The following is a 26,225-nucleotide window of genomic DNA, read 5'->3' as shown; positions in this document are numbered from 1 at the left end:
GAACTGAGCCCCATGTTAGGTAATGATAGAACACATTTATTTGTTAATGCGTAATGACATCTAATGCTTAATACAAAAAAAACAGTACCTCTTTCTTACTCCATATAAATTATATGGATCCCATGTATTGGTCTCATTGCCTTAAAATAAAAGCTACAGCTGGAATGAAATGCATATGTATTTAAAGTTAACATTAAGATGTGCTCAATTTACTGAGTACACCATGTAGACAAAGGTTGCAATTGTGACTTAAGAAAAAGCTGGAGGCAAAACCTGAATTTGTTTGCCTTGAAAACATAAAGGAACAGTTTTATTTTATGTGAAGAAAAAAATACATATACGTGGGGAGAGGGGGGAAGAGCCACATTTTCACAAATAATAAATATCTAGTCTGATTCGAAATCAAAGTGCGCTGAAGATTTGTCTATTTAAACAAAAATAACCCATAGGATAAAGCCATAAATATTCACGAGACTGTTAATGATCAGCATAATAAAATAAATATGAATGCAATGATTTTTTTTTTTTTTTTTTTTTTTTTTAGCAGCAAAGATCATTAATCTACTGGCCAATGTGATAGCTTCACAAAAGTCCACTTCATTTTTTTTTTCCAGTCAAGAAATAAACTATTCAAAGGGGGGGGGGGTCTCTAAAAAGGTGCCACGCCTGTATTCTTACTCGGTATGGTGCCTCTCCTGCTGCCCGCCGCCACCGCCACCCCCCCCCCCTTTCTGAATGTAGATATAGCAGAATACGTTTTCCCCAAGCATTCTGAATCCTTATGTACAGAATTACTTTAATTCGCATACAGTCAGGTTATGACCTTCTCCTCTTGCTGAAGGGCCTTTGGGTTGGCTTTAACCCTTAAATCATAGGGGCATAGGACTGGAAGGGCTCTCCTGGGTCATTGAGTCCAGTCCCCTGCTATCGCAGCAACACTAATAAGGTCTAAGGTGTTTTTTCATACCTTCATGATTAGCCATTTTCTAGGTCAAGGAGAAACCACTGTGGGTGCTGTGATGGGAGGGGCAGTCTTTGGTTCCATTGTGCTCACATCAGGACTCCTGGACAGAGCAAGTCCCAGCATATCCCACATCCTTCTAGCCATGGATGCCTTTTCTCCTGCCTGGGAGACTTGTCACCAGGTGCTGTGTAGTCCCACTCCCTGCTTCACACCAGGGAACAGCAAGGGCAGAGGAGAGATGGAATTCTGGAGGTGACAACCCTCATCCCTGATGTTCCAACTGAGATTGGATGGCGGGGGAGATCTACCTGCCCGTTGGGCAGCCTCCCAAGAACAAACGTGGGAGCCCCATTGCTGGGGCATTTGAACTAGACACTGTTTTGTGAGGCAAAATGCCCCGTTGACTAGACCCTGAGCTAGACACTCTACGTATAACAGGGCTTTTCCCAGCTCTTGTTTTATTCAGTGTTGCACGAAACAATGGAAACACCATGCCATGGTTTTTGGCAAATGGACATTTAAACATGGTGCAAAAATTGTTGTGGGGAAACACGACAGGGCAACTATCGTCCACCATCTTCCGTCCTTGCACGGGGGTGTACAGCCAGGAAAATAGAGGAAAGGCCACAGTTCCACTGTGTGGAATGGGGAGCAGGTCATGCCAGAGGACTGGCATTGGAAGGACTGCACTCTCTATGGCAGCACAGGGAGGTTGGGAATGGGGCAAGCCAGTGGGCATGGCCAGGGAGCCAGCCAGGGAGAGCACAGGGGAAGGGGCTTGTGTTTGTGCTCTGCAACCCAGGATTCTGTTCTCGCACCCATTCCACCCGATGGAGTTCCTCTGTGAAAAGCCTATTTACTCAGACTTTGCACAGAGGACCAGCATTAGGTGCTATAGACACTGGAGTCTGTTACCCTGCATATAAACATGGATCAGGAGGGAACATGTGATGATTGCTGTGACTTGCATTACAGTTTAACCTCATGGAGTATAGGAGTGCTATATAAAAGACAGGGCAGTTGTGCAGTGCTCGCTGGAGGTGGCTGATGAGACAGATTACTCAAAGTCTGAAGAACAGCTTTTGAGCACGCAAGTGATACAAGCCTTTCTGTGGTGGACTGAGAAGATGAACAGAAACTCTGTTTTTTAAGGCTGAAAAAGGCTGGTGGAATGCAGGATACTAGGGAGCAGGGACCAGTGAAGGATGGCGAAAAACAGGGCTGTCTGCAACATGATACACACTAGGTCAAATTCATCCCTGCTGTAGCCCCACTGAAGTCACTGGGATTATACCTAGGGAAGAAGTTGACTCACTGCCTCCAGGAGGAGGGGACAAGCTACAGAGCACCTTTTCATTTCTAGTACCCTCCCACCCGAAAAACAAGGAGCTACACCAGCATAGAACCAGAACAGTAAAGCAGGCCTGGAAGGGAGATATCCACAGCACCTGCCTGGCTCTGACCCTACTTATTTTGGATATTAGAAAAAAGATAAGGATCATTAAATTCACCACAACTTGCGTGAATGATCAGAGGAGAGCACAGCAGCCCCACTGAGAGATCACCAGGGCGCCAGCACGGCAGCTCAGCCCGAATATCACACACAGAGAGCACGGCAGTCTAGCCCAGAGAGAACACAGGGGAGAACACGGCAGCCCAGCCCGGAGATCACATGAGGGACAGCACAGCAGCCTCGCCTGGAGATAATACATGAGAGAACACAACAGCCCAACCTGGAGATAATGGGTGCCAGCACGGCCCTCCAGCCCTAACATCACACAGGGAGAGCACTGGGAAGAACACAGCAGCCCAGCCCGGAGATTGCACAAAAGATAGTACAGCAGCCCAGCCCAGAGATAAAACAGGGGAGAACATGACAATCAGCCCAACCTGGAGATTACATTCACGCTCATTATCCCTTCCCTAAAACAAAAGACTGTAAAACGCTGCTGTTCAGAGGGAAGAAAGATAAAGGAAAGCTCAGTCTGAGACTTAGAGTAAAGGGAAGAGAGGAAATATGCCCAACATGGGCAGCTCTTCTCCAAAGGTGAATTTCACTTTGCACATATAATGTCTGTCAGGCTTAGTGCAGCTGAATGGAGTGGAGGTTGCGGCAGTTGAAATCCAATAATCCCCAATTTCCAGGGAATTATACTACATCACAGACCCACCCCCTTTACAGTTACTACTACAGGCTGGAGAACAGCACCTGACCCCCCCCTCAGCACCAATCTGATAGGGTATTAGGACCCATGATTCCTCCCCAGCCCATCCTCATTGCACCATCCATGCTGTCCTATGGAGGGCCAAGGCTCAGTACAGAGCCCCCATCAGATTATATTAGCTTCTTTGCTCTCTGGGCCCTGCACAGGCCCTGCTCCCATGCTGCATAAAGATGCCTAGTGGCTCCAGTGTGGTAAAAATCCATTGCCAAGAGCAGACCAGAATCTATCCTCCTTGACAGAGGAGCATATCTGCTGATGTGGCAGATCAGCTACTCTCCTACTGCAGATGTTAGGTTGAAATCCTCCCTAGCCACTTGAAGTCCAAACACTGGTGGGTGGCCTAGATGAGGGTGAGTGAGATAGGATCCTCCCACAGGGTATGTGCACAGCCTCTGTGCCGTACCGACAGGAATGCAGGAGGCACCTACTGTAAGGTGTATTTGAGGCTATAGCCTCTTATGCTTCTGCTAGCAGGGATGCGTGGCCAACCATGCCATTCACACATCTGCTGGCTCTGTTCCCTCCTCTCCTCTAGCCTGCCCACAAAGTCCCCCTGCTGCGGAGTGATGCTGTGGAGCACAGCTCTAGGACACGCCAAAAAGGGTGATGCGTCTCCACATACCCTGCCTGCATGGCAGAACCGTGGTAGTCCCCCCAGTGCTTCTAGGGCCTTGCACACTCATGCAACAGGGCTTGGGGGAGGACAGGGCTCCCCCAAAATGCAATGAAGAGCTTTAGATAATGAGCAAACAAACATTAAAACCACTTCACGTCCTGCAGAGCATATTCCTGCCAACAGTGATATAAAAAACCCCTAACCATACCATTAAGTTTGCAGGTATTACATGTATAGCTAGAGAGCATACTCCTATCAAATGGAGCACAAAGCAGGGCATGTGGCAAACAGCAGGCAAGACAAGCTGTTCTATCTGCAAACTACTACCAAGGGATAGCGTGTCATTGTACATAGCCAAGATTCTCCATCTCATTCCTATACCTCTGTTCAGACACCTTGCTTTTGTGCTGTTTGCTTTCTAAATGTTGTCGGAACTCCATCTCTTCGCTAGCCCCAGCATTGCACATGGAACAGTAGTACTGGCCACTTGGGGTGACACACATAGCGAGATCACGAGGAATTCGCTGGCGGGAGCGTGGATTGAAGTAGGGACCTGCAGAGAAAATAAAGGAGTCCATTTATCTGTAAGCAAGAGGAGCCCTGCAACGTTTCAAGCCTCACTTCACAATCACTAAGGACTATGAGTAAAATGTTCAAAAGCACCTAAGTGACTTGGAAGCCTAAATCCTACTTTCAAAAGTGACTTAAGCACAAAAGTGACTTAGGCCTAGATTTACAAAGGTATTTAGGCACCTACAGATACAGATAGGCACCTCGTAGAATTTTCAAAGGCACCTAACTGGCTTTGATGCTTAACTCTCACTAAAGTCAATGGGACTTAGGTCAACTTTATTTTGTACTGCAGACTTGCCCTAAGTTATGTCGACGTACAGGCACCGCAGTAATTGAATCAATTTTGCATGTCCACACTGTGCTCCTTGTGTCGGTGGTACGCATCCTCACCAGAAGCGCTTGCTCTGATTTAACTGCCAATGTGGGGCATTGTGGGACAGTTTCTAAAAGGCAGCAACAGTCCATGTAAGCAATGCAGCATCTACACTGACACTGTGTTGCCCTAACTACATTGACTTAAGTGCTACGCCTCTTGTGGAGATGCAGTTATTAAGTTGGTGTAGTGGACACGTTACATCGACGGGAGCTACATTTTACTGTAGAAGCTTACAGCGTTAGGTCGATGTAAGTTGCCTAAAGCTGTATTGTACACCAGGCTTTAGGCTCCTAAGTGCCTAAGTCACTTTTGAAAATGGGAGTTAGGCGTTTTTGAAAATTTGACCCTGTATCACTGCTCCCCCTATTTCAGAATTAGAATCAGCTTTCTGATCAGAGTAAGTTTACTGCTCGCTTAATTAAAAATAATTACGATAAGATCATATTTAATGCAATTTTAGAAGAACCGTTATATTAACTAACACCATGCTGAAAACACAGAATTAAACTAACACTCATCAGAGGGCTGTCTGAGCTAACAAGCGCTCATTAAAAGACCCGCAAAGAAAAAATAAAACCGCTGAGCCAGACACTAATAAATATACTTCAAATTAAATGGTATAGAATTAAGGGCTGATTTTTCTCTCTCTTGGACAGGAAGCTGCAAATCAGGAATACCTGATGTGTGCGCTCTGTAGAGTTACACAGATATAAAATTGCAGCAAATGAGACCAGAATCAGGCCAGATTCATTCCTACACTAGGGCTAGTGCCGGCTCAGGAATAGAGAGGGAACTAACTTCACCTCTCCTCTTCTGCTGCTACTCAGGGCCAAGGTGCAAGCTGGAGCAGCCCCAGGACTCCTTTTTTCTGCTGCTATAGCCTGCTGAGTTTGTCTATACTGCAGCTAGGAGCAAGCCTCCCAGCGTGGACAGACAGACTCGCACTAGTGGTGCTTGAGCTAGTGTACTAAAAAAAAGCAGAGCGGACGCTGTGGCTCATGCTGGAGCAGGGCTCTCAAACCCAGGGGGTTGGGTGGGCTTGAGAGCTCAGCTCCAGTCTGAGCCACAACATCCACATTGCTACATTTAGTGCACTAGCTCAAGCCCCACTAGCTTGAAGCTGTCTACCTGGGCTGGGAAGCTCACTCCTAGCTGCAGTGCAGACATAACCAATGGGACTGACTCCCCACTGCTGCCATCAGCCCTGAGCTCCACCCTAGCCACATCCCCTTCTGCTCCCGATCCACCTCTTCCCTCCTCCAGTCTGTCAACCTTCAACACCCTCCCCTCGTCATGTTCCAACCCACCACTCCTCCACGTCACTCTGTCCTGCCCTAGAATGCTCCCGGCTTCTGCTGAGGCAACGCATCGCTGGCAGAGCTAGCCTTGCACTGGCCAGAGGCTCCTCTGAACTGGAGGAATTGTCTGGGCACAGGGCTGGGCACAAGAGCAAAGTGACTGTCACTCAGGGGTGAATTTCCCCCATGCGCTTTTCTCTGCTTATTCCTAGATCAAAGTTCTTTTTAAAGGGTTTTGCAGTAAATCAAAGTGCTTTTCTCCCCCTCCCCACAGCCAAAATTAGAGAACAGAATCTGTCTTTCCCATATTGGGTTTGTTCAAAGGGTGGCAAAGTCAGAGTCTGAAACACCAGAGACACTGATTCTGGGAACAGATGGCCTTGGAAGATGGCAAACCTGCTTTATCATTCTGGCCAGCAAGAATGCGAGCATGGGTTGATGTGGTACAGTCGGAGTCAAAAGCTCAGGCCCCTTGCCAAGAAAACACCAGGAAATAGCCACCACTTAAAGCAGCAACAGAGAAAGGCAGATGGGAAATTAAGTTACGAGATGAGAAACCAACCAACCAAAAGAGGCTGACAAACTGAAGTAACTTTAACTGCTGGGAGGATCAAGACGGACAGATGGGTGGAGTCAGCGAGAGCCAGACAAAGCCCTAGCACCACAAATAGCTTCTTTCTTTGCAAAGCTTCCTTTACTGAGGGGCTCACTCAGCATCTACACAAAGCTCAGGTAAACAGACTGTACGGGGACAAGGGAGTGGGGAATGGAAGGCTCCCAACTTGGGCATGGAGCACCCGTGCAACCTGCACAACCTCTGAGGTTGCAGCAATATGGGTGTGGTACCGCAGCTTGCTGTATCACTTCTAGACAGAGGCTTTGGCCAGGGGGACTGCATAATCATAGACCCACTGACTGTCTTCAAATGCCCCTTGTGAGGTAAACACACAGCCAGGGTCGGGCTGCTCACTCAGATGCCATCACTGACCACAACCGCCACCTCAGTGAAGACCTCCTGGATTACGACTGGGAGGACGGGGTGGATCCCCTGGCACTTGGTTGGTGCATGGGACTCTCCACCCCTTGTGTCCTCCGGTGTGTACACCAGGAGGTGAGGGTAGCCTTATCGCCTGTCTCTCACGCCTTCCTCGAGCAGGCCCTGGTGGAGGGTGCTCCCTGCCCGCCCCTCACCTCTGATCCTCCAGACATCGCTATCAGGCCCCTGCCCTGCAAGCCCCCCCTCCGCACCACCCAAGCCAGCTACATGACCTGCAGTTGGTTTGTTTCTGTATCAAGCCTAGGAAGCAGCTGGACATGTTCATATTCCATACCCTTCACGTCCCACCCCGACGCCAAGTGGCAAGACCTTCTACCACCTGTGGAGGGTGAGGAGCCCTGGTCGGCCAGTCTATATTCTACCCTGGACTCCGGCCTACCAGGGATATGAGCTGGCAACTCCTGGCATAGTTCACCCACTCCCCTTCCTGACACGTGCCATTTTTGCGGTGTCACATAGACCCTGGTACACATTTACATCGAGTGCACCAGGTTGCAGCCCCTTTTCCGGCTACTCCAGAACCTTCTCCTTCGGTTCTGGCTGTACTTTTTCCTCGCACCTCCTGATCTACACTCACCCCATCTGTGGCCCCAAGAAGTGGTGAGACCTCCTCATCATTGGCCAAGGTGGCCATCCATCATGCTAGGAGAAGGATGCTGGATGGGAGGCGCTCTGTGACTGTGGGGCCTATTTTCGCTCCTCCCTCCAGTCACGTATCTGGGCACAATTACTCTGGGCCGCATCCACTGGCTCCCTGGACACCTTTGAGGAGCAGTGGGCACTGTCCAGGATTCTCTGCTGAGTGTCCCTCTCTGGCTCCCTGCTTTTACCCCTCACTCCCATCCCTACTTTTCATTCATTGTCCCCTGAATTTACCTGAGCCCTGGGCTCAGTGGCTACTCCCTTTAGGCTGGGGGAGGATCCTTTAGATGTGGGCTGGCGCAGATGTTCAACAGGTGCCCTGACTCGCCTCTCTAACAGAGTCTGCTGTGACTAAACCCTCAGGCAGGCTGCAGCAGCCAATCCCTGGACGGGGCCCAGGTCAGCCTCTCCTTGGACCCCAGTTTCACAAGTAGCTTTGCCTCCCCAGATGGTGAAAATGAAGTTCATGTGACCCAATCAGTCCTCTGTCGTATCTAACCCTAGGTTTGGGAAGAAAGGGGAAGTGGTGGCGGCTGATGCTGCAGGAAGGCTGTGAGGAGCCAGAGGAGAGCACAAGGCTGGCAGAGACCTGTGGATGACTCCAGGTAGGAAGGCCAAGGAGTGCCTGCTTGGGAAAGACCAGGGAGCAACCCAAAGGAACCCAGAGGAGTGATGGAAAGGAACCTGGGAGGGGCTGAAAGCTGAGCCCAGAGGGTGAGCAGAAGAATTAGAGGACAGAAGAGAAGCCCCTTAGGAAGAAGGGGTTGGGCCTAGTTTGAGACTGGGGAAAAGGCTCTGTTTTGTTTGGCTTTAACATGGATGTGGAACTCTGTTTCCCTGGAGAGTTATACTTTTGTTAAGGGCTTAGCTGGAGGGCCAAGTCATAGCAGCAAGCCACTGCAGCAGCCAAATGAGGCTGTAGAGTTTTGAAGAGCTGTGAGAAGGGGGCAAAATGAGGCAGGCCTACTGCAGAGTCGCCCCATGCCACCCTGCAGGTGGCCACCCTGTTACAGTCCCTCACGCTAGAGTCAGAACCAGTGCAGACCAGCCCGCGGAACAAGAGCTCCCTAACGCACGCTTCTGTGTTAACCAGAGCTTGGACATGGAAGAGAATTGAACCCATTAAGAAATAGTCACTGTGCGACCTATGGAGCATGTAAGTGGTGACACAAGCATTCAAGTACCTGTACTGTTTTGAACTGCATACACATTTCTTCTATTCTGCATCATCTTATAGTCGTTCCCTTCTTTCCGTGCCCTCCGTTTGCCCAGTTCTGATGTATCCCTGAAGGTTAAAAAAATACATACAGCTGTGTTTTAAAGCTCTCTGAGATACATTAATAGAGATTGCTGGAGTCATGGCTGCACACGTTCAGGCCAGCCTTAATGTAAAGGTTGAACAATACCTACGGGAATGAGTTGCTCTGTGCTTCTGCCAGGCGTAGCCTCTTGGCATGATTCTTTCCTTGGTAGTGAGCCTGGGCCACAGCCGGGGAACTAAATGAGGCATCACAAAGCTTGCAGTAATCATTCTCTGTGGCCATGATCACTCGGCCTCCTGGTTTAGAGGCACCCATCTATCAGCAAAAGGGAGGGAAAGTTTCATATGCAAACATAGGAGACTTCATTCTTTGAAATAACTGAGCCAGGCTCAATGAAGTTGACCCCTCTCAGCAAGCTGGTGGAAGATTAGAACTTCAGGTTCACTGCACAGTGTTCCCCAAATTCTTTCCCTTGTGGGAGTAGGTTTTGCCTCTCCTTGGCTCCAGCTGGGAGTTTGGCCCCCTGAACCTGCACATCCCTAAGATCCACACAGATCTCTGAGAATCAAATGGAGATTAAAACTATCTGTGCAGAGGCCCTGTACCTCTGCACTGGCTCTGGCGCCTCTTGCTCCTACTTCCAGCTTCCTCACAGGCTTGACTCCTCTGCCTACCTCTGCCCCTGGGAGCTCCCTGAAAGGAGAGTCCACAGCACTCAGGGCGGTCTGTGTCCAGACTACCTACCCCCTAACTGGATCTCCAGCCCAGCCAAGAACCTTCCACGGGTTGCAGAGAAACAACTGACCCCTCCTCACACCTTGCCTATGGACAGCGGGAGTTCCATATGCAAATTTTAGAGGAATGATCCAGTCCCGAGTAAGCTCAGTCCTCAGGATTTCCCAGTGCATTATGGGGCGTGATCTTGTCTGTCTACTTAGAATGTAAGCTGATTGGGGCAGTAACTGAATCTTTTTGGTGTTTTGTACATCACCAAGGAAACAGTATTTCCCAAATAGTGTGGATAACCATGATTTACTCATTGACCTTGCCAGTGCTACACTTTCTAAGGTGCAGTTTCTTTGGCCCTCGTTTTGATACTTCATATGCTTCTAACTAGACCCTCCTCCCAAAAAAACTCTAGAATTCTGGCTTGCATCGTACAATATGAACATCTTCTACGCAGCTGGCTCAAACCTGGCTTTCTTTTTTTCTGAGAATTAGTTCCTCAAACAAGGCAGAGCAGCCACCCCAGCTGTTGGGAAGCAGCAAAGTACACTTGTAACATGCAAGGGCTTGGGGCAGGGCCTGCTCTAATGCCAACTGAAGCTAATGGAAAGACTCCCATTCACTTCAGTAAGCTTTGGATTAGGTTCTTTTTGCATGTCAACAGGTCTCCCACAGCCTCAGTGTCTGGCCCCAGCAACCATATAACAACCTACTACTTACTCACAGTTAAGGAATTCATTCTCCTTTAGTTTAAGTGGTAGAGGCCCATGCTTTTGGTGCTGAAGGCCCCAGCTTTGATCCCTGCTGACCAACACGCAATGACATGCAAGTGTCAGGTGTGGAGAACATTTGATTTACCCCTTGAGCTAATGCGGCATGCACTCTTGCTCTACATGTGCCTGCCATTGGGCAGTTCATGGGACAGCATTAATCTGGACCCCAGAGGGGGCCATTCACTCATGCTGCGATTGGAGAAAGTGCCACAAAAGTAGCTATTTAGGGAGGGAAATGATGGCCCAGTGCAGTTGGTGCTAGAATCTAAGCACCTTTTCTACATAAGCACCGAGGTGCAGCCTCACTTCGATGCACAGGAGATGGCTAGGCAAGGGGAGGATATTCCACAAACACACACAAATGAAGGACATGACGATGAGTGTTTTCCATGGCTTTAAACAGCCATAATCAGCACAGCATCTGATTCACACAGGTATCATAGGATTTGCCATACAGGATTAGATCAGTGGCTCAGTGAGTCAAGTCCCCTGTATCCAGGAGCGGTCAATACCTGATGCTTCAGAAGAATGTAAAGGCACACACCAGTCCAATTGCACCATGCTGGACATAGTGGGGAAGATTCCTCTGACCCCTGCAGCAATCCCACCCCAAAGCATGAGACCTAGTTACCCTTGTCATAGGGGGTACTGAACATGTAAGCAGCACAGCCTCGCTCATCTCTCCAGGCCTTACCTGAGCTGGATGGGAGACAATCTGAGGCACGGCAGGCTCCACTGAATTGCTCATTCTGGCAGGAGCTGGGCAACTATTTGCAGCATAGTAATTCCGAAGTTTCTTACTATGGTTTTTACCCTGGAAACAGAACTCAAATTAATCACTGTCCAGGTGGTAGCGTGCCACCTGTATATAGCAGCTAGAGGACTCAGCTAAGAGGCTGAAATGTAAACGTAGTCATGACATCAGCAGCTCAGATACAGGCTCTGATCCGGAGAGGGGCTGAGCAATCTCAACTCCCATTGATTGCAATGGGAGATTAGAGTGCTTGAGATTCCTCATGAGATGCTCAGTACCTGGCAGGGCTGGGTCTCAGGATGAGGTATGTACCTCCTGACACTAGCAGTGAAAGGGTGAAGGGGAGCCCAATTAGCCCATTCTGTTGCACCTGGCGTGAAGACAGGTAATTGAGGATTAGACCCAGCTCTGAAGAACCAACCTGGGTGGCTTCTATAAAGAAAGGCTGCAAGGCAATATGGAGAGGAGACCTAGGAGAGAGGTAGTTGGGTGTTTCCTCTCTGGGAAAGAAAACACAGAGAGGCCTGCACCTTCAGACCATCCCTGAAGGCAGAAGGTAGCTGGGAAGGAGACTCCTGAAGCAGACCAGGGAAAAGAGAGGCTCCAGAGAGATAACATGGGACATGCTTTCCAGGCCAGCCAGCAAACCTAAGGGATGAACCTACAAAATTCTGCCTGCAAAAATTAGAAGCTGCTTTGAAAATCCATCCCAGTAATACAGAAAGACACTCAGGTCGCCCCATCTCATTAAAGCCCTTCCTGTTCAGTACACTCCTCTAGAAAAACCAAAGTGAAAATTATTGCAACATACCCAAAGGTCAGCAAACTGGCACTCGGTTGGACTTGGGAAGGGGGAGTGAATTGAAGACTCTTAGACCACCCACCCCAAATGATCATAACTAGAAGTTGTCAGAAGTTGAGCGTCCAATATGATGGTGTTCTTACCAGGCAGAAGCACAAAGTGAGAGATGAGGAGTACTTGTGGCACCTTAGAGACTAACCAATTTATTTGAGCATGAGCTTTCGTGAGCTACAGCTCACTTCATTGGATGCATACTGTGGAAACTGCAGAAGACATTATATACACAGAGACCATGAAACAATACCTCCTCCCACCCCGCTCTCCTGCTGGTAACAGCTTATCTAAAGTGATCACTCTCCTTACAATGTGTATGATAATCAAGTTGGGCCATTTCCAGCACAAATCCAGGTTTTCTCACCCCCCCCACCCCTCCCCCCCCACACAAACTCACTCTCCTGCTGGCAATAGCTCATCCAGACTGACCACTCTCCTTACAATGTGTATGATAATCAAGGTGGGCCATCTCCAGCATAAATCCAAGTTTAACCAGAACGTCTGAGGGGGGAGGGTTAGGAAAAAACAAGGGGAAATAGGCTACCTTGCATAATGACTTAGCCACTCCCAGTCTCTATTTAAGCCTAAATTAATAGTATCCAATTTGCAAACGAATTCCAATTCAGCAGTTTCTCGCTGGAGTCTGGATTTGAAGTTTTTTTGTTGTAAGATAGCGACCTTCATGTCTGTAATTGTGTGACCAGAAAGATTGAAGTGTTCTCCGACTGGTTTATGAACGTTATAATTCTTGACATCTTCTATCAAGCATTCTTACAACTACAATACCCACCTGCGGAAGTGAAGAAACAGATTGATAGAGCCAGAAGAGTTCCCAGAAGTCACCTACTACAGGACAGGCCTAACAAAGAAAATAACAGAACGCCACTAGCCGTCACCTTCAGCCCCCAACTAAAACCCCTCCAACGCATTATTAAGGATCTACAACCTATTCTGAAGGATGACCCAGCATTCTCACAAATCTTGGGAGACAGGCCAGTCCTTGCCTACAGACAGCCCCCCAACCTGAAGCAAATACTCATCAACAACCACATACCACACAACAGAATGTTGGATCATATTAAAGAAGTTCTGTATTAAAATCACAAATGAGTTTGATTCCCCAGAGTTTAAATTCCAGGGTATTACTAATTAAGAGGTCTCTTGGTTTTTGGTACTGTTTCTCTCCCTCTATGTGTGAAACTTGCAAGCTGCTAATTGTGTTAGTACATTCTAAGACAGAGTCTGTTCTCAAAGCAATTCACAGAGAGAGAGACTCAAAGCAATACTCTAACAACAGAAACAGCACCCAGAGACTCCCCGCCCTTTTGTTGTATTAACAATTGTGATTAAAATAGAGATAGAGGATGTATGTGGATGGATGCTTGGTGTAGATAATAACTGAATGATCAGGGAGGTGCCAGCCTAAGAATCCAGTGTCCATCGGCTGAAGAAGGCGTCAAGTGGAAATAACCAGAGGACCCCCCGGAGGGCAGACTGGAATCCACCCAACAGCCTCAAGAATGGGAGAACCAAAGAACAAGATAACATCTTGGAGCCGTCAGGAATGTGCTATCTGCTGATTGATTCAGCAACAGCATGATGAAGCAATTCCCATAGACTGCCATAGGAAGAAATTCCTATAAAAATAGACTCTAAAAAGTGAGAACTTTGGGGTCTGATTCTGCAAACCAACTTCCAGGAGCATCAGATGAGCATCTGACAAGGCCCTGCTCCCTCCTCATGTCCAGGCCACCTGGCCAGTGGCTTGGCATGAGCAACTCTAAGGCTGGTAACTATAACAACCTTGCAGAACCTGTGTGTGGGTGTGTGTGTGTGTTTGTATGAATGAATGTGTGAATAAATATGAGATTGAATGGAATGTTATAGCTATAACTAACTGCTTACTATGATTCTTTCTGTATTCACAATAAATGTGGTATTTTGCCTTTTTCCCTTTAATAAGATCCTGCTGGTTTTTATTTTATTGGTATAACAAGAACCACTAACCCAGGAACCTATCCTTGCAACAAAGCCCGTTGCCAACTGTGCCCACATATCTATTCAGGGGACACCATCACAGGGCCTAATAACATCAGCCACACTATCAGAGGCTAGTTCACCTGCACATCTACCAATGTGATATATGCCATCATGTGCCAGCAATGCCCCTCTGCCATGTACATTGGTCAAACTGGACAGTCTCTACGTAAAAGAATAAATGGACACAAATCAGATGTCAAGAATTATAACATTCATAAACCAGTTGGAGAACACTTCAATCTCTCTGGTAATGCAATTACAGACATGAAGGTCGCTATCTTACAACAAAAAAACTTCAAATCCAGACTCCAGCGAGAAACTGCTGAACTGGAATTCATTTGCAAATTGGATACTATTAATTTAGGCTTAAATAGAGACTGGGAGTGGCTAAGTCATTATGCAAGGTAGCCTATTTCCCCTTGTTTTTTCCTAACCCTCCCCCCTCAGACGTTCTGGTTAAACTTGGATTTATGCTGGAGATGGCCCACCTTGATTATCATACACATTGTGAGAAGAGTGGTCAGTTTGGATGAGCTATTGCCAGCAGGAGAGTGAGTTTGGGCGGGGGCTGAGAAAACCTGGATTTGTGCTGGAAATGGCCCACCTTGATTTTCATACACATTGTAAAGAGAGTGGTCACTTTGGATGGGCTATTACCAGCAGGAGAGTGAGTTTGGGGGGGGGGAGGGTGAGAAAACCTGGATTTGTGCTGGAAATGGCCCAACTTGATTATCATACACATTGTAAGGAGAGTGATCACTTTAGATAAGCTATTACCAGCAGGAGAGTGGGGTGGGAGGAGGTATTGTTTCATGGTCTCTGTGTATATAATGTCTTCTGCAGTTTCCACAGTATGCATCTGATGAAGTAAGCTGTAGCTCACGAAAGCTTATGCTCAAATAAATTGGTTAGTCTCTAAGGTGCCACAAGTACTCCTTTTCTTTTTGCGAATACAGACTAACACGGCTGTTACTCTGAAAAGTGAGAGATGATCTCTGGGGACCCATATCATGAATCATATCAAAAGAAATGTACATTGGGGTAGAGAAGCTGGCTAATCCAATGGTGTCTGTCATATACTACACCCCCATTTGTATAATGAAGCCCCACTCAGAGACAAGACCAGTTCAAGTGAACCATATGCATGGTGTTTGGTGTGAAGAGCAAGGTAGTGACTTCATTCTTAAAGCACCCTCTGCTGTCTGAGTTACAAAGAGCATACTCCCCAGTCTCAACAGAGCCTGTTCAATCAGTCTCCCGGGGGACATAAACCTGCTAAACTGGCATCCGCTGATAAAAGCAGCAAAGCTGGGAGAAAAGATGGGTAATCAACATTTTTAAAATATATTTTTAAATTAGAACTGGAAGGAAAATCAGAACTTTCTGTTGGCCTTAGTTGAACTGGAGAATCTGGTTAGATTCCTGCTGCCTTTCGCCCTTTATTCCCCAGATTCCCCACTTCCACTCAGGACCAAAGCGCACGGGGTTTTGCTTTCTCATTCTCCTGTGACGGGGGGAGGAATGAAAAACTTTAACAAATACATTTTCCATTATTTTGGTTGAAAGGGCAACATTTTTCATGATGGAAAAAAAGTTTTGATGAAAAAATTGTGATGAGCTCCAGCCTAAAGCAAAAAGAGGACAAGCAACTCATTAGGGCCCCACTCTTAAACCCTGTATAACCTCAGTAACCCTCCTTCAGGCATGGGAGCAAAAAGAGGGGCTTCATCTGCCCACATGCCCCACCTGCCTCTGGCAGTGGGACCAGAAGGGGAGGAAGTCCTGGCACATGACTCCCTCACTTATGGCAGGTTGCAGCCCTACAATTCATAAGGCTTGCCCTACATCTCATATTGAAAGAGTGGTAGACACCTCACAGGAACAACTAATCTGAACATCTTTCTTCTTTTGCTTCTCCTTACCTGGTAATGCGCCTGGGCTTGCTGTGCTGAATTCAGAGTGACATTGCAAAGTTTACAACACAGAGGCTTACATAGTTCCTCCAGCACAGGATCCTTTGCCAGCTCCTCTTCTTGTGAGTGCTGCAAGGAAGGCCCTAGTCCAAAAGGTTTCTGTGGGGACAGTGGTGAGTTGGCTCTTGGCCTTGTGGCCACTGACATAGGAAGAGATGAAGGCTTCTCAGGACGAGGATGAGGAGGAAGTCCTGCCTGCTGCAAAACAATCATTGGCTGGGAGGACTGCTGGCATGTTACTGTTGAAGGAGGAAGAACTCTTCTTCAGCTCTGAAGCAGAAAAAAGACACAGGCTCAAATAAACAGCATCCTTTTCACAGTGTGAATGTTCAAGATTGGGGCCAACTTTGCCACTTTCACTCCAGCTGCTCTGTGTCCCTCCAACAATGCAAAGCAGCCATGAACCCAGTTTAACGAGAAGTTAAGATGAGTTTATAGCTTCTGCTTCACTGGAGCAGGGCAAAGCTGCTGCAGTCAACCTGTTAATCCAGCCTCAGATATTTTTTTAGGCAAGACGACACAGATTAAAATCTGGGTTTAGCTATTAATAAAGGCAATGACATCCTCCTGGAAATTTAAGTGGACTACTAAAAACTTATAATATCTGAACAACAAACAAAATGAGAACTCACCAGGCATAAGCTTCCAGATGCAAGAAAATATCATTCTGCCATATTTGTGCTACCATGGGAGGCCCTGAGCCTACATTTGTTTGTGCAGTGACTCACTGCTGAGCTCATGCAGAGGCCCATTGAAGCATTGCTCCCAAGGGTAAACACGTGCAGTACTGGGGCCTTAGGCCCTTTCCCAAACCCAAGAAGCGGTGGGCTCTGTGCCAACGAGTTCACAATCTAAGAAATAAACTAATACTGCAATATGTGTTGTTGCTTGGTACCTTGTCAATCATTTGGAAGTAGTTGTGTATGTTCTGAATAGTAAACCCCATACAAAGCCTTCCTATATATCAACTTCAGGAAAATATGTCAAAATTGACTTTTTTCCAGTAAATAAAAACACTGAGGGAGACACCTTGTTCTAACCAGTAGACAACAGTATCAGGAGTCACTTCCTCTGGGTTCCATTCCACACTCTGCAACTGTCTTGTGGCATGACCTTGAGCAGTTTCTCCATGCCTTCACCTACTGAGTATCTGAATCCTTTTCACACTATCAAACATCGCTTAGAGCATGTATAAGACCCTGCCATCCCTGTCTGTCCTGGGCTGCTCTTTGCATGTCCTCTGTGTTAAGTCCCATAGTCGTCCCTCTCTCATGTTCAATGGAGGGATTCTTTCACTCCGCCTCTCTTGCGTATTCCTCCAGTTGCCCAATGGTACGCCTGCCATGGCAGATGCTCTGGTTACATTCTTAATACATCCCAGATATTTACATTGTCTTCTCTGGATAACTTTGGAGTTAAAAAGTTGTTGAACTTTGACAAATCTCCTCATTTGTTACAACTTCATTCAATTTAATACCTACCATTTTCCTGAGGCATTTGCTATTGAAAGCATTTGGATATCTGTCTCTTCTTCTGGCAGATTTTACTAAGTACAATGCAATATTAAAAACTACTTCATATTTTCTTAGGTTTGGAAGATTATCTCAGATTAGCACTTATTCAGTTTATTTCTCAATCAGTTTATTTCTTAGGAACCCCCTTAAATTTCCAACAAGAAGCTTTGAAAGGCTTAATTAATTGATGTTTGCAAATTGTGTTGAAACCCTGTGATGAACATTGCTAGGTTAATGCAAAGTGGAAGTATTAGTGTGAATCAAGACAGAGCCACTTTCGTTAAGATTATGTTAGCTTCTCATCATAACCCCACTTACCAATAAACAGGATTTGATATCTTGGCCATTTCAAATCACATCAAGCTAAAATTGCATTCCGGGATGCCATATTTGTACTATCTTTAAGAAAAAGTGATTTAAATACAGGGACCTACCCTTACTTTTCTAAATAGGCAATCCTTAATTTATATTGCAAGTAACATTTTCAGAAGTATCTTAGGTGCCTAAGACCCATTTTCAAAAGTGACTGTGGTTCTTAGGCCCAGATCCTCAGAAGTATTTATGCCTGAGGGCCAGATTTCAAAGGTATTTAGGCACCTAAAGATGCACATAGGTGCCTACTGGGATTTCCAAAAGCACCTAAACAGATTAGACACCTAACTCCTACTGAAATCAATATGAGGTTGGCATCTAACCTACTTAGGCACTTCTGAAAGTCTCATGAGGCACTTATTTACATCTTTAGGTGCCTAAATACCTTTCAAATTCTGGCCTGTGAGAACCTATGTGAATGGGCCTTAGGTACTTGGACACCTCAGACACTTTTGAAAATGGGATTTAGGAGTCTAAGCCACTTAGGCACTTTTGAAAATGTTTGTGTTGTTGTTTTTGCACACACGGACCCCAGTTCTGCAATTGGCTCCTTGTAAGCAAATCCCTGGGCCTGTACAGGACAAGCTGCAGAACCGAAGCTCAAGTTCCAGTGAACAATATTGCTTTAAAGTTTTCTGAGTATTTCTAGGGTCTAAAGGGGGGAAAACCCACAAAAAATGAAGCACACATATACATGCCTTTGGAAATGGGTGGACAATAAAGCCTTTTGAATGTTCTATTTCTGCAATGCACCTCCCTTGTCAAGGTGCTGTGCTCCCTACTAAAATCAATTTCTAAATATTAATTCAAATGCAATCCAAAAACCCCCAAAGAACCTCACTAAAATTAACAACTGAAATAAATTTGAGGATGTTCAATGCAGAAGCTAAAGAGGAAAGAAGGGAATGGATGGAAAAGTTGCAATTAGAGGGAAGTGGTTGTTCTAAAAGACACCGAAGGAGGGGAGGTGTTTAATGGTGGGCTGAGAGATGGACTGCTGGGTTATATGGTGAAGTGAATTCCACACCCTAGGGCCCAGCACAACAAAGACACTAATTGCATATTCTAAGTACGTTGGTGGGGTTCCTAAAAGGATAATCGTGTCATAGCAGAGATCCGCTTCAAGATGAAGTTCAAGGAAGACGTTTCAAATATAGTCAGGGAGCCTACCTTGTTGCAGCCTTTAAAAACCAACAGTACCAGCTAACAATTAGTGTCCCACTGCACGGGCAGCCAGAGCAAAGAATGCCGAGTGGACAGAATGTGAACGTGACTGTTAGACCAGTGAGAAAAGGGATGCTGGATTCCGAACAAGTGGCAAACAGTGGAGCAGCTCTGCTGTTAGCCCTCACGAGAGGGAATTTCATCAGCTGAGCATATGAGACACAAAGGCAGGGTTTGCTGTTGTGAGGTTACCCTGAAATAAATCTCCTGTCCATCACCTGTGCAAACTGTGCAGTGCAAGTGCAAAAAAGTTCCTATCACATGGAACACATGGAGGGTGGGGGTGGAACTTCCTAGAGAGGGCATGACTGACTCACTGCTTCTAATCACACCCTCTCAACTAGAATGAGCCTTCTTGTAGTAACTAACTCTATCCAGCAGCAAGACTTCATAACCAATCCTGGGAACACAGAAGTTTTAATGTGTCCAGAGAAGATAGTTCAAACAACCCTCCAGGCCAGAGACTTGAACTGTGCAGTCCACAGGGCAACAGATGTACAGCTGTGCCTACATCCCATAGTAAGGAATTATCTGGTTAAAAGAGCTCAGTATATACATGGAACAACATGGGTGATAAAGGGACCTTTGATGGTGAGGCCTCATCTGGAGTACTGTGTCCAGTTTTGGGCCCCACGCTACAAGAAGGATGTTAAAAAATTGGAAAGAGTCCAGAGGAGGGCAACAAAAATGATTAGGGGGCTGGAGCACATGACTTATGAGGAGAGGCTGAGGGAGCTGGGATTGTTTAGTCTGCAGAAGAGAAGAATGAGGGGGGATTTGATAGCTGCTTTCAACTACCTGAAAGGGGGTTCCAAAGAGGATGGCTCTAGACTGTTCTCAATGGTAGCAGATGACAGAACGAGGAGTAATGGTCTCAAGTTGCAGTGGGGGAGGTTTAGATTGGATATTAGGAAAAACTTTTTCACTAAGAGGGTGGTGAAATACTGGAATGCGTTACCTAGGGAGGTGGTAGAATCTCCTTCCTTAGAGGTTTTTAAGGTCAGGCTTGACAAAGCCCTGGCTGGGACGATTTAACTGGGAATTGGTCCTGCTTCGAGCAGGGGGTTGGACTAGATGACCTTCTGGGGTCCCTTCCAACCCTGATATTCTATGATTCTATGATTCTATGAAGGACACAGCATTTCAAATCCCATATTATCACCATGGACTGACTCCTCTCTTCTAGGTAAGACTGCAGAGCAACTCCGGACACACTAGCTATGTTCCTTAGCTGTCAAAGCAGCAACCATGGTCACTCATATAAAAAGATGTTAAGAAATCCACCATGACCAAAATGACATGCTGATCCTGATTTAAAACCACTGGGAGATCATTCGTGAGCCTGACAAGTGTGATCTCAAATCCAAAAAATGCCAGTCGTAAAATGGGAACTATCCAGGATGCCACTAATGTCCAAGTGCTCCTGGACTGGAATAGCCACAGCCTTCTCAATCTTGTTCCCTGAAAGTGGGGGATTTGACAGCTGGCAAGCACTTCAGTGTCAAGAGATGGCTTCTTAAGGAGGGGGGTGGACATCTGCCTGTCTAAGGATAATTAACATTTTTCTCTTGTTAAGTGAAGCATTGGTGATATCTCTCAATGATGGTGGCAAAGTCACATCATTGTCAAGATGGACAGAAGTCAAAACTGCAGGCAGTATGCCACAGGGAATTCCAGAGGACAAGGAAATCAGAGATCAGGTGAGATAGTCTATTGGGAACCCATGGCTTTACCAGTCAAAAGATACAGAGACTAGAACCACATTGTCTCATCTGTGTAAAAAGGTAACTAACTCACCATTATAATCAGTTGAAGGAACTGCTAATTGAACAAGGCCATCTGAAGTAATCTGATTGCACACTATCCAAAAGAGTTCAGCTGGAATGTGCATTACAGAAGGTCTAAGCCTGAGGACAAGTAACATCTCCTAGCCTCACTGTCAGTGATTCTATATGCCTGCATAAAATCCTTTAACAGAAAAAGATCAGACACCAGGTAATTATCCCAGTGACCTTATTGCCAACATATGCTCACCATTAAATAACCATTACATAACCGTGGTCTCCATATTTAGCAAACTGTGATGCTACAGCAAGGGGAAAGGGAGTCATGACCCAGCACCAATATGAAGGTCTCAGAAAAGCCACAGAATTCAATAGCCTCCAAGGCCATGAATCTGTAGCACTGGTATGGCGTCTGCATTGACATAGATAAGGTGATGATTGAACTACCCAACATAAAGCTGTAGTCTACCATCAGTGGGTGTTCTCTTTGACCTTCAGGGTAAAACCCACAAGGTGAAATCCTTGCCCCATTAAAGTCAAAGGCAAAACTTTCATTGATTTTAATTAGGCCAGCATTTCTCCCAGAGAGTCCTTTCACTTCCACTCAATAGAGCATTTGAAAGAAACTGACCAATTTTTTTATATTATCATATTGACACTGCAAGCCAATAATAATCAGATTATAAAGTTACAATGTGACTGGTAAAACAATAGGAGTACTTGTGGCACCTTAGAGACTAACCAATTTATTTGAGCATAAGCTTTCGTGAGCTACAGCTCACTTCATCGGACGCATACTGTGGAAAGTTTAGAAGATCTTATTATATACACACAAAGCATGAAAAAATACCTCCTCCCACCCCATTCTCCTGCTGGTAATAGCTTATCTAAAGTGATCACTCTCCTTACAATGTGTATGATAATCAAGCTGGGCCATTTCCAACACAAATCCAGGTTTTCTCACACACACACCCCCCACACACACAAACCCACTCTCCTGCTGGTAATAGCTTATCCAAAGTGACCACTCTCCTTACATTTTTTCTTTTTGCAAGGAGAGTGGTCACTTTAGATAAGCTATTACCAGCAGGAGAGTGAGTTTGTGTGGTGGGGGCGGGGGGGGAGAAAACCTGGATTTGTGCTGGAAATGGCCCAACTTGATTATCATACACATTGTAAGGAGAGTGATCACTTTAGATAAGCTATTACCAGCAGGAGAGTGGGGTGGGAGGAGGTATTTTTTCGTATTTTTTCATGCTTTGTGTGTATATAATAAGATCTTCTAAACTTTCCACAGTATGCATCCGATGAAGTGAGCTGTAGCTCACGAAAGCTTATGCTCAAATAAATTGGTTAGTCCCTAAGGTGCCACAAGTACTCCTTTTCTTTTTGCGAATACAGACTAACTCGGCTGTTACTCTGAAACCTGGTAAAACAATGTCAGTACAAGTCTAGAACAATGCCTTAGAACAACATCAGATCATATTAAATGTCTGTAACAGCAATGACTTTAGGAAATGAAAGGAAATCATATCACTGGAAGCTAGTGAAAACCATAAATGCATCATGCTTTGAAGCCTCTGCTCAGGAATGCTTTTTCTCCAGGAATAAAGATTGCTCAAAGCTCACAGAGCTGAAGATTCATTAACATTTCTTCCCTTCTCAGCACAGTGTCTGGATTTTAATATAATTGCATCTAAAAGTCTGTTAAGAGAACAGTAAGCACTCAAAGCCGTGAAATGACATAGTTAAGGTTGCTCTCGCAGCCTTAACATTGCCCTTTGGCTTGTATCCTTTTACAGCACAATCTTTAATGACATGCTTTCGTAGTGTTTCTCAATACTATACAATTTTTCTGTATAATCTTAGGAGCAGATTGTGACCCCTTTATTCACAGTATTAAGCTGTCATTCACACGAGTAATCAATCGCATGTACAGGTGCCATTTCTTCTCATTTTTAAAATGTGTTTATACTTACTCTTTTCATTAACTCAGTGATGAGAACAATCTTTACTGTTTTAAGGTACAGTCCTGCAAAGTGTTGCACACTCTGGTTCTGATCCAGCAAAGAACTTAAGCCTGTGCTTCACTTTAAGCATTTGAGTTATCCCATTGGGATAACAGTCCATGGGATAATGCTCTTTCACTTTTTATAAATAAATTCTCTTCTCTCTATAACTATCTTAATCATTGAGTCAACAACTATGTACTATATAATATTGTTTCTAACCACCAGTATAGTTTACCATGGGTTCAGCTCAGGGCATAACTGTTAACTCTGAGACAGAGTCAGCCCCCCTTACTCACATTGAGTAGTATTGTACTCTGCAGGTAGTCCCATTAATTTCAATGGAATGACAGGTGGAACAAAGAGTTATTCATTTGTGATCATGGGTTACATAATTTGGACCTATAAAATTAATTTAGCTACACATTTAGATGACCTAGACATGCCAGCAAATTTGTATTATTACTCTATTATATATAATGAAGTGATTTTCATTTGCGGTAAAAGCAGTTTACACTGTTCCAGCAATGGAAAGTGGCCTTAAATTAGATGTAAATATAGTTTACTCTCACTTTAAGCCTACTTTACAAAGCAAGCACAGTCTAAAGTAGCTTTGGAGTAAATGAGAACCAGGCCCAATCTGCTGTATCTTGTATAAGAAGTGTCTGCTATTAGTTTCATGAACTCTGGCTATCATACACAGTACAGTTCACAGCACTACAACATGTAGGGGAAAAAATTATGACATGACCTTATTTGAGAAATGGTATGTAATTAAAGACTTTTTGCAGTGGATTACGGGGCAGAATTAAGGTTACATATGCAATTTTAACATTACCATTTCCTGACTTTTGACAGGAATGTTGATTTTTCTTTAAAGGCACAGTGCTAGGATGTTTTTAGTTGGCTGGTTTAGAGAAATATGTAAGAAAAAGAAGATCCATATCTAGAACTACTTGTCTAGGCCCCACTGTAACACCCCATCCACCTTACTAGGTCCACAATGTACTACATCTCCACACTGTAGGAAGTTAGCAGGAGAGATTCCCTCTCCCTTTAGAAGCCATGCCATTTTTAGCTTACGAGATGACCAATGACCCTGCATTATTCTCTGCCCAACTTCAGTAAAGGCTCAGTTGTGCCTTTAAGACACAACTGGAGCTGCAGTTCCCCAGGGTGAGTTCCAGGAGGCATTCTGCCACCGGAAGACAGGATGCCTCCTGGATCTCACTGTCATGCCCACTGCTACACATCGTTATGGGTTTCAGCACACTTCCTCCTGTGTGTTCCACAGGACAATGCAGAGGGATTCAGCCAGGTAAGTCCACCTACTTCCTACCCCTTTAGAGTGCTGTGTGCCCCTGGGAGAGTATGGAAGGAGCTGATTCTGCACTTCCCTGAACACAGAGATCACAATTGTACCTGGCCTTTGTGTGTGCCATACAAGAGGGGAGGAAGGTTCTATACATTCACTACCCTCTGCAACCCCGAGAAAAATGTCAGGCACGATCTAGGCCCAAAAGCTTTTCACAGCACAGTTAAGTTCGTCAAGCACGTACACACGATACAGCCTTCCTTAGTGGCAGATTTTATGAATATAGTGGGAAAATTCCTTATGAAATGCACTCTACAAAGGCTGAGTGCAATTTTTTAAAAGCTCATAACTCAGTCAAATCAAATTTCTGTGCCAAGTTTTCCTGACTGTTTCCAGCTGTTTCAGTGATGGAGTTAATCAAACAGTCACTATTTATTTATTTATTTTTTAAATGAGAAAGTGTATTTTTTTTCTCCAGGCTTCTCGTACTCCAGAATGAATGTACTTGTTTTTACTGAAACTTTCCCAATACATTCACCCTTGGTCAGAGATCAAGCCTGACAAATTTCAGCCTGAAAGATGAAGGCTTCATACAGTACTAAGTGACTGAACACAGGGCATTAGAATGGAAACAACTTTCATGACAGTGGTCACTGACTCTAGACTTCTGTAGATGCAAAACAAGTAACACAAAGGGCAAGGAAACATTTTGTTACCTAATACATCATTATGAGACTATACATCATGATGTAAAAACTGACATTCTAGCAAATGTATTTATGCAAAATTGGAAGCTTTACAATCCCCATGACTTACATTCTAATTAAAATCGGATGCATCTGTTGTTATCTTGAAATGGTTGCAATTCAAGAGAGAATTCAAGATGCAATTTGGGAAACATACATGCAAAACATAGCATCCAAAAACTGATGCAATATGCAGACATGCAAAACATACATGCAACATAAATACCCACATTCAAAACAAACATGGAAAATCCCACAAATGAACAAGTGGAACATATACATAACACTGCTTGTGGTGAGATTTACCTCCCTATTATTGCCAATGTCCTGACTACTCTAATAAATGCATACACCCAAGTATAATGCACTTACTAGAATCCCCTGGTTCTGGGAGCAGGGACTCAGAGAAGCAATCTGCAGGCAATCCCCTGTACCTAGAGCTGGCCAGCCCTGCACATCCCCAGCTGAGATCTTCACCTCCTCCTTTCTTCCTTTTTCATGACAACTTAAGTCGGGTTGCTCCCCACTAGAGCTGAGGGGCCGGCAGTCAGAAAAGTCAGAACAACCGGACAGAGGGAAACAGCTGCAGGAAGTGACTGCAGATCAGGGGGAGGAATAGGGGAGGAGACTCGGGGAAACTGCCTCTAGTATCTCTGCCAGGGCGCATGAGCCTCGGAGCTCTGGAGAGGAGCAAATATTGCTGCTGATGCTGTGTACAAAGCGATGCTGCAGCTAAACCCCCAGGCTCACTGGAAAGCCCATGGAAGGCAGATCGGTGACAGACGCTAAGGGATCGCTTCCTTGCCCTTTGCCGGGATTTGCACAGCTTGCCATGCCAGGAAAGTACTACGGATTGGAATGGAATTCGTAGGAGGGGAGTAACTAGAGAGAGGAGGGGCTGGGGAAATCATGAGTGAGAGGAGCCATCACCAAGGGGCGGGGATGAAAGGGAGGGTACGAGTGGGGAGTCACTAATGTGGGGGAGAGGACAGGGAGGGGAGGAGTCGTTAGTGCAGGGATGGAGAGAAGGAGGAGATGGAGAGGAGGGAGGTGGGTGAAGAGCCTTGAGCTGGAGGTTTCTGCCAAAATGACCAACGGTGAAATAGCATATATATATATATATATA

General features: G+C 45.6%; 1 protein-coding gene across 2 annotated transcripts; it reads right to left on the bottom strand.

The window, feature by feature from the left end:
* Nucleotides 1–573: 573 nt before the first annotated feature.
* ZMAT3 (zinc finger matrin-type 3) lies at nt 574–25,658 on the bottom strand. Of its 2 annotated transcripts, XM_084638984.1 has the most exons (7): nt 25,472–25,658; nt 16,085–16,405; nt 11,207–11,326; nt 9,162–9,328; nt 8,936–9,036; nt 4,187–4,358; nt 574–2,661 (listed from the first exon to the last, which is right to left on the bottom strand). In XM_084638984.1, the coding sequence occupies exons 2-7, from the start codon at nt 16,346–16,348 to the stop codon at nt 2,562–2,564; spliced, it is 924 nt and encodes a 307-aa protein (XP_084495110.1). In that variant the 5' UTR covers nt 16,349–16,405; nt 25,472–25,658; the 3' UTR covers nt 574–2,561. The 2 variants fall into 2 exon arrangements, with proteins under 2 accessions (XP_084495110.1, XP_084495111.1); XM_084638985.1 differs by having other exon boundaries at nt 574–4,358.
* Between the last annotated feature and the right edge of the window lie 567 nt (nt 25,659–26,225).

Source organism: Lepidochelys olivacea, assembly GCF_965140295.1.
Source record: "Lepidochelys olivacea isolate rLepOli2 genome assembly, chromosome: 9".
Lineage (NCBI taxonomy): Eukaryota > Metazoa > Chordata > Testudines > Cheloniidae > Lepidochelys > Lepidochelys olivacea.
Note: the sequence above shows the minus strand (reverse complement) of the source record. Positions and strands in the feature narration are given on the sequence as shown.